The 15,058-nt window shown below is 39.0% G+C and overlaps 1 protein-coding gene across 2 annotated transcripts in view; it reads left to right on the top strand.

Moving 5' to 3' along the window:
• Positions 1–13,755, top strand: part of mtnr1aa (melatonin receptor 1A a) — a 38,585-nt gene extending 24,830 nt beyond the window's left edge. For both annotated transcript variants that reach the window (XM_063476009.1, XM_063476010.1), the window contains one exon: positions 12,203–13,755. In XM_063476009.1, the coding sequence (XP_063332079.1) occupies positions 12,203–13,071 (869 nt within the window). In that variant the 3' untranslated portion in view covers positions 13,072–13,755. The remainder of the gene's footprint in view (positions 1–12,202) is intronic.
• Positions 13,756–15,058: the final 1,303 nt, after the last annotated feature.

Here is a 15,058-nt window from a genome sequence, read left to right as displayed (position 1 = left end):
TAGTTATGATTTAGTTCAGCTGTGTGCCCATGTGTTTCCACTTCTCTTAATCAACCTCTTGTGTACATATTGTCTGCATCTCCCTCTGTTCGGTATTGCATTTTTACTTCATTGTGTGTATGACTTCTGTCTATCCAGCTAATTGTCAATCAGTAGTTGGTCAGCTAGTTCCTTCCATGCTCTGTTTTAAACTTTGTTTTCGTTGCATTTTGTGCCAGCAACAAAGCTAAATAGTTCTGAGTTTAATTTCTGTCTATTGAGTCCTGCATTCCAGGTCCACTTCCTGCCTGCCACTCGCCCCTCACTACAAGACATTATCTTTGTTTTGCCTTTGTAAACAACCTGAATTTATAAGAAATGTAGCAATCGAGATGTCACCGAGCTTAAATTTGTATTACCGCAAGTTCAAAGAGATTTTAGTCACACTGGAAGTGTCTGAAAAATGATAATGATAATGATGTAAGCTGCTCTAATATTGCCCTACTTTGTTTTCTTTTTGGAATCGTGGGATGAAAAGTCAACCAAATGCAGATATGATGTTGTAGCTAAAGGTCTTGCTCACTAGGGAGCAGCTGGACTACTGTAAATCTTAGCAGCACCAGAAGCTACAAGAGCTGTGGCCACATGGTCCACCCAACCTACAACTCCTAGGGGGTTTTCCAAGTACAGTATCTTGTTCACAGTGACCTGATATTCATCAAGATCATAGTTGTGGAATAATAAATACTAGCACATCTGTGACTAAAGATGACAGCATGTTGGTTCACACAGATACAAGTGTTGCAAATTTAGTTCATTTTCATGCCCAGTCTGGCAAACAGGTTAATTTTTTTTATATTCTGGATTTGCCACTAGTTCATGACACATGAAGACTATGTAATCAGATTGACAACATGACATTGGACAACTTGTCTTGGAGGCTTTATCTGGAAGACGTGACTGGACCTGTCAGGCTGTGTCAGGCCACCAGCTGTGGGGCCCTGGCTGACATCCAGTGTGACACCACCCGTGGTGTTTTGTCATCTCTGCTCCCTGAACAGGGAAAGTAAGTGTGGCAGACAGGTATTTTCACAACACATGAGCCTCAAAATTGTAGTGGTCGCTGTGGGAAAGAGGCCCAGCAATTTGAGATTGAGACTGCTTAGTTAGACGTTCTCACTAGATCTGAGATGTTGCTAAAGTGTCACTTAAGCCGCATCGCACCACTGAGACCCACCGGACATCCTAATTGTGCCATGGGAGAAAGGGAACTCATCAATCATTCCTTAAAAACAGCAAAAGACAAAAAACATTGACATGTATTATGTGTTGCTGTCAAGAGAGGAAGAAAGGTCTGCTGTTTTAAATTATTCCTGGACAAAGGACATTGTCTACTTACTCGAGAATTTTGCTAAGGAATTTCCTACCCTGTGGGAAAGCTAAGATAAACATTCTCGAATGCCGTGAGTCAGGAAATAACCTTGAATTAAAAACAGTCTGATAAAACCAAGGAAAAATGTGTTGAGGAAATTTTTGAACTTGCACTGCCTGTGTGTCAGTGTTAACTGCAGTGATTAACACTTTTATTCTGACATTTAAAAATAATCCTCAGGCTACTGCTTTGTAAAAACAGCCCTGGTGCTGGATGCAAAACAGAAATCAGGTTGGCAGTGCATCACGCTGCTTTCCACTCTGCTCTTTCGGTTTGGTACTCCTTTAGCAGAGAGGGCACTTGAGGTCAGTTTGCAAATCCCTTCTTTCCTTTGCCACACCAGGGTAGGAATAAACCTCTTCTACCTAAAAACCATGTAAAAAGGGCTTCTTTTTTCCTACTTTTCTCACAGCAGCTGAAAGCAAATACTTCATCACAGCAAAGGAGAAGACAACTGATAGACTACTGACTGTTTTGTCTTATATATTTCATTATTGATGCGCTTTGCTTTTTTGTGTGTTTCTGAACCAATCCTAGAGTCTTGAAATAGCATTGTAAGAGATGCGAGGGGATTAAAACGGCTGCAAGTCTCATCATCCACGGCTGTCAGCGGCTTCATTCATAAATACAATATTCACAAATGCAATAGTGACCCTGGGACATAATTACTCTGCTTCTTTAGAGGAGTGCCTCCATCTCCTCTCTGTTTCTACAGTTTTTTTTTCCAACACCTTTTTCTCTTGCGTTATTTTTAATGCAATTCAAGTAATTTTCCAACATCAAAGTTGTTGTTGTTTTTGTGTGCATTTTGTCACATTTCTGCGAGCAAACCCAGGAGCTGCCACTCTAAATCTGCCAGGACAGAGTACCATGATAATCCATTTCTTTTTTACCCTGCCATAGTGATAGATGCAAGAGGTTTTAAGCTAACACACACACTAGAACACATGGGATCCTGTGCTCTCCTGATATTTAGACTGTAGTATTGATATTTTAACCTTCGCATTTGAACACATGGGATCCTTTCTTTCATCTAGGTATCATCTTTATATAAGAGCTAGCAATCCAGTATTGGGATTGGCTATTTCACTACAGTTTACAGAATGCATTCTCGTTAATTTGCATTGTACCATATTCCATAATTGTGCTAAAAGTAAGTAAAGTGTTTGGCATACTTTGAATTGAGGAACAAACGCCACACACAAGTCCTCCACATTCTTGCTGTGAGCCAACAGTGCCACCACCCCACCACTGTGCCACTTCAACACCCTCACATGTATTTATTGTACGAACATGTTCTTCACACAGTATTACCTAAAGTAGACTAAAGGATGATGGCACAATTTTTTCTGTTGACCTCTCATTTATATTCTTATAAATGCCGATTGTTTTTGTGAGCTGCATTTCTTTAAAAAATGGCAACCAGCCAATCTGACATCAGCCGGCACTTCACTTCAGGTTTTTTAATCATCAAGAGATCAGAGAAGTGCTCAAATGCATTGTTCTTCTTTTTTATTGAACTTAATTGCTAGTAACAAAAGTAGGCATTTTTAACAATACAAAACAAAAAGGGGCAAAAAAAGGAGAAAAGAGCAAACAAAGAGAGGACAGAAACTAAAAACCAAAGTCAAATTTATGGTTTTATTCAACATACAGGTTTGCTACATACAGATGAACTAACAAACCTGTTATTACAGATGTTTGCAAAATACACCAAACTACATCTTTATCCAGGTAGATCATAGCAGGTGTCCATCCTATTATAAACAGAGGCAGTTTAAGATGTAGTACGGCAGTAATGTTGTCCATCGTTTCGACATGTTTAACTTTTGTAACCACTGAGCTATTGTAGGAGAGTTAGGCTTCACCCAGTTAATGGTAATCACTTTTTCTTGCAATCATAAATAAAACATGTAAAATTTAGCACATATATATATGGTAAAGTTTGCAGTTTTATAATGTTTGCAGTTCCAGGACATGTGGCTATGATCCGTAACCACACCGCATTTTCTTCAGAAATTGTTATTACCCATATTTTTAACAATGTTTGTCTTTGGAGGAGCCCTGAATAACCTAATTTTTACTTTCCAGTCAAATTCTTTTCATGGCTGGCTCCCAACCCCCCTGTAACATCCAGAACAAACATCCTAGTGTTTGGATGTCCAAGTGTATAGTTGTATATTAGTAACGTGCTCTAATTTCCCACTGACCTGTAACATGTAAGGTGTTTTCTTTATGTGACTTTCATTAACAATTTGTAAATATGAGATAATTGATTTGCTGTATTGTTACAAGTTGGGATGCATGTATCAAATGAGTCTCAATATGAGTTGGATTCCTTTAGATACTGTCCCTGCCTGTGTGTGTTTTTAATGCAATGTCTAATTTGTAGATATCTATACAAGCTTTTTGTTTCTTGGAGCTGTGAAAATCATTTTAAAAAATTTGCATCAAAGAGTTGATCAACTGAATAACTCTGAGCTAACCAGCTGTAACAGCCTGTTGCAGGTATTCTATTACTCCGCAATACTGCGTGTAATCTACACAGTGCTGCAGTCCACATACTAATATGACTCTGCAAGTCAAATGGTAATTTGTGCTGTTATACTTTCAGATAACCACAGTCCTTATCTCATACCATTTTGCCTGCTGTGTTAGTTATATTGTTGCACAAATGGATAAGTGTAACTGGAGCCTTTTTCATTCTTAAAAATCTCAATGTGGTGAGATGTATTTACGTAACACTACAGATAAGCTTTTGTATCGCGGAGATTCTGTGGTCACTGAGTGTGAAATGAAGAGTTTATTACCCCTTTTGCCACTGTTTCATAATTGCTTTTTATTTCTACCGCAGAAGTATTAAGTTTGTCTGCTGGGAGATGCACATTATTAAGAACTAAGTGAGGCTGCACTAAACCGGACTCAGTTTTCAGCCAAATAAAAATACATCATACACTGTGCTGCCCTGTGTTCTCAGGAACTGCCATTCCTGTTTTCGCAGTTTTTGTGAGATTGAAATCTTTTGTGTGTTTGTTGGTCAGGAAAATACAACTTTGTTATACAAATAAAAAAGCTTTCACACGTCGCACTGTTGTGAAAATACAGTCATTTATAATTGAAATTCATAGTGCAAGATGTGTTTATATACGCATTTATATGTTGTTTACATAAAAACCCACCCTATATTCACATTTCTATACTAACATGATACATTAACAAATATGTTATGATTCTCAGCTCATTTATTCTGACCTCAGTCACAACATCAGTCGATGAAATGCCTGGTTTGGTTGTGCAGTTTGGACAGAATGACACATAATATACAGCTTGCATATTCAGACCGACTCCCCCTGCTGCTGACCTTCAGCACATACACATTATTTTATAAGGAGGCTCTTATTGGAGTAAAGTCGCTGCACTCTATAGCAAAATCTGTAACTGGGACATGGCTTGTAGTGACCGTGGCTGTAGTATCTATGACAAAGAAGCACATAACTATCTATGGCAATAGTGCATGACATGTTTAAAGTGGAAACTCACCTCCAAATTAAATTTACACATTTTTCTTCTTACGCGGAGTCCTGATTTTGTAGGTCTAAAGCTATTTCTCCATCTAGATTGTTTTAGTGAGTTTTTTATGACAGCTATGTAGCTAACATTACAGCTCAGCTGAAGGTCCTTTAATGCTTAGAAATGAAATACTTACTACACGAAGTTACTCAAAACAAGGTTTGTGGATTTATTTTTATTTTTATAGTAACTTGATCATGATTTCTGAATATATGAATGACATTGCTCGTGATTTTCTCGAGAAACTTCTGGATCTGGAAAAAGGCAGACATCTCTGCGACTGATGTCTTGAATGCTGAGCAGCTCCTACCTAAACAATTTAGATAAATAAGACTTTAGGCCAGAGGAAAACAAATCTGGGGAGAAATGTCACTTTAATTAACAAAATGCAGTTTTCTCCCATCATGTTATCATAGGGCTAAAGGTAATTCTTCTTTTGGTCTGTTATTCATTGATGTCTTTGTTGAATACTAAAATGTTTTTCTTTTAGTTGAAGATAAAAATGGGCAAATTAACAAACTCCAAACAGAGAGAAAACGAGCTGCTGTTTTTTGTATTATTATTATTAAGACAGCCAAATTTATTGCTTCTTTCATTTGCATAACAGTTTTTAGCTTTCTAGCATAATGGTAATTCTAATGATCAGTAAGCCTTTTTATATAACAAACATGCCTTAGGTAACACAGTGCTCTATTGGAACAAAGCAGTTTTGATGCTGAAAACAGGCCCCCCACTCTGAATAAAACCTCAGTTTAAAAAAATATGTATAAAATGTAAATAAAAACACAATTTTCTTAAACAGATATTTAATTGAAAATAAAATGTAGAAAACATCTAGTGTTTAAACTGGGATTTTTACTGTTTCATTAAGACTATTTGCATTTTGAGTTTGTTGGCAGCAACAAATCTCAAAAACATTGCAACAGGCTTGTAAAGTAACTGCTACTACAAATAAACAGCTGGAGGAACATTTCACAGCTAATTAGGTCCACTGGCAACAGGTCAGTCACATGACTGGCTATAAAAACAGCATCTTGGAGAGGCAAAGTTTCTCAGAAGTAGTTTTGAAAACAAAAAATCCCTACAAATTGTGAAACAGTTTCAGAACATTTTTCCACAGCGTACAGTTGTGAAAACTTTGAATTTCTCATCATCTACATTACATATCACCAAAGATGGGCAAATTCTCTGGATGGTCTGGAGAAATCTCTGTGCGCAACCTACCAGGCCACAAATCAATAGTGAACAACTGTGATGTTCAGGGCCTCAGGCAGCAGTGCATTACAAACAGACATAACTCTGTAATGAAAATTACTGCATGAGCTCAGGAACACTTCCAGAAATCGATGTCTGTGAACACAGTTCGCTGAGCCATCCTCAAATGCTAGCTAAAGCTCTTTTATGAACATGATCCAGAAACACAACCATTTCTTCTGGGCCAAAGTTCATTTAAGAAAGACTGAGGCAAAGACTAAGGCCAGCAGAATCAAAGTCTGAAATTACATGACATGAAATTACAATAACATGGCTTCATAGCAGACGGGTCCATGTGCTGAACTGGCCTGCCTGCAGTCCAGAACTTTCACAAACTGAAAACATCTAGCCCAGTTTAAACAACTGATATGTTTGTGATGTTCTATTCTATAAAACTTTTAATTAGAATTTTACAAAGCATCTACAAGCACCCAAATATGAAGCCTTATGTTGTGCTGTTCGCTAGCAGACGGGACACAGAGTCAGCTCACTCAAGAGAAGTGATGCTTCTGAAAAAGTCCTGTTGATTAAAAGTTGATGAGTTCTTGGCTTAGACTTAATTCAGTGCTAATGCCCAATTATGGGCAATAACCGTGTAATTGGTCTTCCCTCTGACTTGGCCAGAGTTTATGTTGGTGTCTGCCTGAGAGTTCATCATTGTGTGGTAGGACCCACTGTAATGCCCTAGTAGCCGATTAGGGTAAACAATCACATACTGATTAGTACATAGTTATAATGAGTCTAAGGTTTTAGGCCTGTTTGAATTAATAACATCAACTAGGATGGATAATTTGAGCTGATAGGAGGGTAAATCTTTCATATCACTGCAATGGCTTCAGGAGAAAAAAGTGAACGCCCTTGTATGACCCAGTAGAATCCAGCTCTTCAATCCCTTTGGAAAATTACTAAACTAACTGCTCAGAAAAATTGGATAAAATCCAAATTCAGATGTTTCAGGGTAAGGGAGTCATTGCTACGAAAATTAGCATTGACTTAGATTATTGAAAAAGTAATTTAGATGGTATGCCATGTCTGGGGAACAGTTCAAAAATCACCATATTCGCTTCTGAGATTATGCTGTGACACCGTAACATGTGGGAAAAGTCAAGCTGACATTAAATGAACTGTGTATCTTCTCAGCTTAGCAGACTGTGCCAAAATTCATTGCAAGCTACATTGGCAAAAAAAAAAAAAAAATGCTCAGATGGGCTTCACTTGTGCCTAAGTCCTAATAGAAACTGGTTTAAAGTGTGGGATTGCAGAAATGGAAAAGGGACACAGCACCAGGCCATATCTCTCCTCGAGCCAAATGAAAACTCAGAGTGATGCGTCAATCACAGGACTAGTCACAGTGACAGAGTCAGTGAGTGAGAGAGTCCAACAGCCAAAAGAGCCACCTGCCTGTAAGCATTTCACCTTGTCAAGGTCAAGGCTGTTAATACTGAGTGACTTGACTTTAAAACCCTGTAACAGGGTTGTTACAGTAAAGAATAGCCGTAGAAGAGAGGGGGAGGCCACTAAAGTTGACGGTTAGCACGTTGTCTTGACACTTTCTCTGAATGTGGAAACGTGTTTTCATTTGGTGGTACACACAGTTTTACTAACTGCACCCTTTTCTCCACACACACACATGCACCCAGTGCTAGCTGTGACACACATTTATGTGTTTGTACTTTAAGGCAGTAGAGTAAATATGAACTGATCAAGTGTTTTGTTTTTTGTTCTGTTTTTTAACAAAGTGAAAGGGGTCACTTTTTAGCCAACCTACAAAATTACAATCTCACTCTGTTTTTTTTTTTATCTTTCTGTTCTAATTCTGTTCAATTTAACACTCCGTGCTATTTGCATGCTATCCTGTCCGGCACTGAGAGGTAGACAGACAAAGTTAGCTGCCAGCTGGTGAGCACTATGAAGCATTAAGCTGCTAAAAAGGCACATATTTCCCTGAGGAGTGGGTGGAGGCTGAAACATGGCTAAAGGGAGGGTGAATATTGGACATATATTTATCACATTAACATGATTATTGATAATAATAGTGAGTGCTGGATGTGTTAAGTGTAAAGAAGAAACCATTTCTTTCAGATAGGGCCATGAAGGTTTGGATTTTTTCCCCTTACTAATAAACACTTTCATTTAGAAACTGGATTTTGTGTTTACTTCTGTTATCTTTGTCTCATATTTAAATTTGTTTGATGATCTGAAACCATTAAGTGTGACAAACATATAAAAAATGCAATTAAAGTGCTGTTTGTTTTGCATAACCTTTTTTTATTGGTTTAGTGGATGAAGTAAAATGTGAAATGCTGTTGAACTATATGAAAGAGACAAAACAATAGATACACTGGACAATATAACACAATAAAGTTTAATAATAATAATACAAATCTGGACTCTATAAAACATTACATGATTAATTCTACATTTCTATAAGTCAATTTTTAGGTGAATTAGACTTCAATAACTTTAGCTACTTGTGCCAAAACCCTGACAACTGCTTGTATTTGTGATAGCTATTTATTTGTACTTTTTTTGTGGCAACTTCTCAACAAAAAAAAGTTGCGTGTGTTACCATGAAATTGGGTCAAAATACTTCTTTAACTCATTGAACAGGTCAAAACTCTGGTAATACAAGTCTGAGTACACAGGGAAGATGTTGTGGGGCCGTTTGTTCACAACTGTGTACGAAACAAATTAGTTGTCACTGTTAAAAAACAAAAAACCCCAATCAGATGGATTTAATTCCATCATTGTGATAATCTATATTTGTCACTCTGTAAAACAGTCTAACCAGACCTTTAGCTAAACCTGGTTCCAATAATGGTAAACACATTTTCTCTTATGGACTGTTTGATTACTTAAATGTACAATGTGGAGAATTTTAATCATGAATTATTTGTATATTGTTCACCATACTCACCCATGTTGTTGTACAGAAAAATACTACACGAAAGTCTACAGGTGCCTCTGGGGAAAAAAGAAAAAAAACTTTTTTTCTCAAGGTCCTCACAAAGATAGATGAACAAAAAGCACACCACACACGTACATATATAGTAAAGCTCTCTTGCAGCCATGGGATCTTGTGACAACAGCAGGTGCATTTAATTCCGTATAGAGGGCAGCTCAATGAGAAATACAAAAGGACAAAACTTAATTAATAGCCACATGCGATTCCTGGCAGTAGAATAGCATGGTTTATCGGAGATAACAGTGCCACTGAGCACCAATGTGCTTCTAATGCTTTGAGACTGACAGGTCTGTCTACAGGTTTAGGGAGTGTGTCTGTAACTGGCTGCACAAATGTCCGTGCAAACATTTAATTGCTTTGCACACTGCAGTGATTGCAGAGATACATGTGATGCATCTTAGCTTCTATGCGACATAGAATCCATCTTATCATATGTGACAAGCTGTCAATACATCTGCAAATCCGGGCTCGTCATTAGGCCTACGTTCATAAGCGGAACGCATTCCACTGAGACCAGTGAAAGCTAGGGAGAATGCCATGTGGCTCGATCTTAGGGTCCTCCAACATCGTCATCACAGAGGGTTCAAGCCAAAATTCAGACGTGTGTGTCTGCACACACAAGTGAGTCTGTTCCTGCAAGGTGTGATCAGATATTTATGCTTTTGTCTCTTTTGCTCATCATTGGAAAGAGGCTGAGAATTACAGTCATTTTCTGTCAGCTGTCATTGTGCAAAAGTGTGTTCCTCTTTAACAGGGTATATAATTTTCCCGTCAGTTCTGGGGCAAAGAAAACATTTGCATCCCATTGATTACTACCCAGTCTGCTGATCAGGGGTGTCAAACTTATTTTAGTTCATGGGCCATATACACCTCCAAAATGTTTCCCTCCCTTTTATTACTGCTGGGTTTTAAGACTTTACTTTGGTGTGGTATGACAGGCCATCTGTACTGACTTGCCATACAACTTTCCTATGGTAATAGGAAATGGGCTGGTAGCACTTTATAGTTAATTTTGAGCACTGAAAGCACTTTGTATTAATTCTCATTCCCCCAATCACACATACAGTGATTTTATCTGTATCTTTTTTCTTCTTTTTTTTTATCTCACACACACACACTCTCTGATGAATGTATCAGGGGCAACTTGGGGTTCAGTATCATGCCCAGCATCCTTCAGAACTCTGGTAATATAATTCTGTGTATGAAGTGGGGATCGATCCACCCACATTTCGATTCATAGATGACCCTCTCTACCACTGGAACCACAGATGCTCCAAAACTAAGATATATATGAAGTGGCCCTGAGAGCTCAAATACACTGCACCTTACAAAAAAAACCCACTAGCAAATAGAAAAATGCTTCAAAAGCACACAAAACACAATAGAAATGATATACAGCTCAACAGAATTAGGAGAAAGATTTCACAAAAGAGGATGGAAGTGTTTTTACGGAGACAATAACGTGATGGAACAGCTGCAGAAGTCACAACATAACAGCTGCATAGCTAATAGCAAACATGTATCTACAGTGTTATATGAATCATGTGATTCATATAATTACCTAGTATCTTTCTCTCCCTCACAAAAGCGATGAATCCTCCTTGTTTTAAGTGTGCCTTCCTGTGCAATCCTCTCACAGCTGTTCTGTCACATTAATGTCTCCCAAAATACACTTCCTTTGTGTTTTGAGAGATGTTATTTTTTTTCTCCTTCCGCTGTTTTATTCACTTTGCTGTTTCACCCCTTAGCTGTAAAAGACTGATATTGTTGTCACCTCACCAGGCGGGCGGCGTGGGCATCTAAGTTTGTGAATGCGGTACTCGAGAAGGAGGTCAGCTAGGATTTTTAAATTCATACCATAGGTGTTTTACTGGTGTTTTCTTAAGTTACAGCGCAATTGACTGTTCAGGGCCTACATAGAATGATATATTTTAGACAACCACTCCCATGGCAACATCATCATACCAACTTCCACAATTCTGCCTGATGCAAAATTATGCCCTTATTCTTTGCAATTTTGACACTCTCAAAGCCATCCGGTGGGACAGACTCAATCCTTTGGTGGCTTGGTGTTTCCTGCAGACTGTATCTTTATAATCCCCACTTTAGATCATGCTTACTTTCCATGCGCACTGTAGAGTCTTTCCTGACAATTAGAAATATGTATTATTTAGCGAGAGGGACCTCCCCGTCTTGGATTATTCACCAACATCAAAAGGTAACAGCTGAATGTACGCTGATGTTCACACATGCCAAATTGTCGAGGGAAACTACCAAATGTGTTTATGCATTCACACAAGCGCACATGTGCATACGCACACATACAATACCAAAGTGCAGATGCATTCCCTCTCAACATCCAGCCTTGAGGCACTTTTCCTCTGGCTTAAGTTACAAAATTGAGAAACAAGAGAAACAAATGGATGTCTCTAAAGTATTGTGTTAGTCACACATTTGATTACATCTATTTTAATTATGGCCAGCTATCTTAGCAAGCATGCAATGGGCTCAGATTTTCAAAAGGATTGTAATTTCCACTGGGCAGATTTTGCCTTTAATGCTGTAAGAAATGAGGAGCCTTGCATCTTGAGTCATATGATCACATAGAAGATCTTCTCACTGATATTTATACTCGTAATGTGAAATAATCAAATTGTAATTCTGTGTTCTTGCTCAATGTAAAAGATTCTGACTCAGGGGAAAGATGGGAATTAGCAGCAGAGCTTTATCCATGTCTTGAATGATCCAATCCAAAGTCCACAGGGGTGACATCAACAATACCTTATTAACGATGTGGTTTTCATGCCGTCATATTTGTTCTGTACTCGTTATCTTTCTTCATAATAAGTCACAAGGCTCCCAGAAAGGAGGGAAAAAGAAATATGTTAAAGCAAAGAACATTTGGCAGTCTGTGGATATAATGACTCCATGTCTCCTTTAATTGAATGTTCAGTCTGCTCTCAGTTGGTCATCCATGTCTCTGCTGTTTGTGTTTTCAACAGGGAACATCTTTGTGGTGAGCCTGGCAGTGGCAGACCTTGTGGTGGCCATCTACCCATACCCTCTGGTCCTCACCTCCATCTTCCACAATGGCTGGAACCTGGGTTACGTCCACTGCCAAATCAGCGGCTTCCTCATGGGTGTCAGCGTCATCGGCTCCATCTTCAACATCACCGGCATCGCCATCAACCGATACTGTTATATCTGCCACAGCCTCAAATACGATAAACTGTACAGCGACAAAAACTCTGTCTGCTATGTGTTGTTAATCTGGGCGCTGACTGTTGTTGCCATCGTGCCCAACCTGTTTGTGGGCTCGCTTCAGTACGACCCGCGGGTTTATTCCTGCACATTTGTTCAGTCGGCCAGCTCCGCGTACACCATCGCCGTGGTCTTCTTCCACTTCATTTTACCCATCATGATTGTCACCTACTGCTACCTGCGCATTTGGATATTGGTCATACAGGTAAGGAGACGGGTCAAGCCAGACAATCGACCCAAGTTGACGCCACATGACGTTAGGAACTTTGTTACCATGTTTGTGGTGTTTGTGCTCTTTGCCGTGTGCTGGGCACCGCTAAACTTCATCGGACTGGCTGTAGCGATCAAACCGGAGGTTGTGATTCCCCTCATCCCTGAGTGGTTGTTCGTGGCCAGCTACTTCATGGCCTACTTCAACAGCTGCCTTAATGCCATTGTGTATGGCGTGCTGAACCAGAACTTCCGGCGCGAGTACAAGCGTATTGTAGTGTCAGTGTGCACGGCTCGCATCTTCTTCCAGGACAGCTCGAATGATGCAGGGGAGCGGCTCAAGAGTAAACCGTCACCGCTAATGACCAACAACAACCAGGTCAAAGTGGACTCTGTCTGAAACAGAACTCAGAGACATAAAACCAGTAGGCGGTTACTGAGAGTATGAGGAAGAAAAGGAAAAAAAAAGCTGAGTAAGAAAAATACCAAATATAAACCACAAACAGCTTCTGTCGGGACTCATACGGTGCTATCTGATATCTGAACAATCACAGCAAGAACAGGGGTGCGTAATATCTTTGTCTCTTATCGAGCACTTTTGTTTGACTCTGCAGTCCCTGTAGTACAAAACAATATATGATGTCTGTTTTGTTTTCATGTTTACAATGATGATATAAATGTATCATTAAATATATAAGTATTTATTTTGTATGAAATGCCATGTAAATACACAATATATCAGGTTCCGGTTTCAAAAGAATAAAAAGAACATTTTATGAGGCCACTAAAATAAGATTTCTACAAAGCTTGGTTGAAAAGATACTTGCAAGTTTGTAAATGGAGTTAACCAATTTTAATAACCTCATTCGTGACACTGTAACGCTAACTGAGTGCAAGCAGTGTGGCTTGCTGCTGTGTTAGTGTAACCTACAGTACCGTCCATTACATTAGGTGGAATATATTCTTTAGTAAAGACAATATCTCTCGCTCTCTCTCTGTCTCTACCACATTGTGCGCTCATTATACTGTATGCATGGATATCGGAAATTATTCATATGCAAAATAAAATCTGATATTGAAGGAGTTTTGCATTAGCCCTGTGTTCAGTGTACTTACAGATGCTCGTTTTACTACAATTCTGGTTTATTGGGAGTGTTTTCTTCTTTCCTTTGGGCATCACGTGTTACAGTTATAAATGCTATAAACAGTAAGTCTTAGCCTGGTGGGCCTAATAAACTCTCAAATGAACATATTTTGCCCAGACCAGTTTGTTTCAGGACACTGCATTGGCCTGTAAATGATGTTGTTTGGTTTGTCCTCTATTCATATTTTTTTTTTTGCCAGTGTGACAGCTCTGCTACAAATCTGCCTGGGTAATGGGATTTCACACACAGTGGAACACAGTCATCATTACCTGTAAAAGCATCCAATGGATATGATATGGCAAGGTTATATAGCAAATGCCTAGTTTCTTCTGCATTGTCTGAATGATATGAGTGGCGGTTAAACGCATAAGCTCATAAGGTTCTGTCTGCAAAAAAATTTCAAGGTTAAAGTATGAATATTGTTGGTAGGCACTTGTGTCCTTCACAGTGTGAAGAATTCTGCAATGCGTAAGAGGCCGGGACAGTTTAGGCTACTATGCATCAGCACTTGCATGCATGTTGCATAGTGTGCGTGGGCTACCCGGTTAGTGGAGCACAAAGAAATAATGCACCGCAGAGGAGAGTGGCCCAACCATGCATTTGAAATCCACTTGGCTTACATAACAGCAGCTGACCATCATCCTCAAAGCAAGAGCTAAAAGAGCCAGCACCCACAGGACTCCCTGCCCCCTTCTCAATCCGTTTAATCCCAAGAGCTGTGTGCAGTAGGAAGGAATGAATGGGTTGGGGATGAGCAAATGTAAAAATCCCAGGGATTTACACTGCCCCCAAACAGAGTCATACAGTAATCTGAGGCCAGTGATTTTTATAGCAAAGGATGCAACAAAATGGAAAAGGAAAATCAGGTGTTTCATGTCACTGATTTAGGCTTGTCTTTATTTACTGATTCAGTGTCCAAAAAAAGACCATAAAATGTGGTGTTTACTATGGCGAGGCCATGAAAAGCTCAAACAAAGCACTCAAAGTTCTGCAGTCTGTCCAAACTTTAGATGGAAAAAAAAGTAAATCACTGCAAATTGATGTTGTTTGGGGAAAAAATATGAATACATTGAACATGTCTTAAAAAAAAGAGAGGAACAAAAGAGAATAAATCAAATTAGAGAGAAAACAGTTCATCCTAAAATACACCAACAAAAACACGGCATATGTTCTTAATGTCTGTCTCTGCACATTTGGATTCAAGCCTACCTTGAAAAACCTTTGAAATGTTTACTATTGTAA

The sequence above is a fragment of the Pelmatolapia mariae genome, linkage group LG6, assembly GCF_036321145.2.
Source record: "Pelmatolapia mariae isolate MD_Pm_ZW linkage group LG6, Pm_UMD_F_2, whole genome shotgun sequence".
NCBI lineage: Eukaryota > Metazoa > Chordata > Actinopteri > Cichliformes > Cichlidae > Pelmatolapia > Pelmatolapia mariae.
Note: the sequence above shows the minus strand (reverse complement) of the source record. Positions and strands in the feature narration are given on the sequence as shown.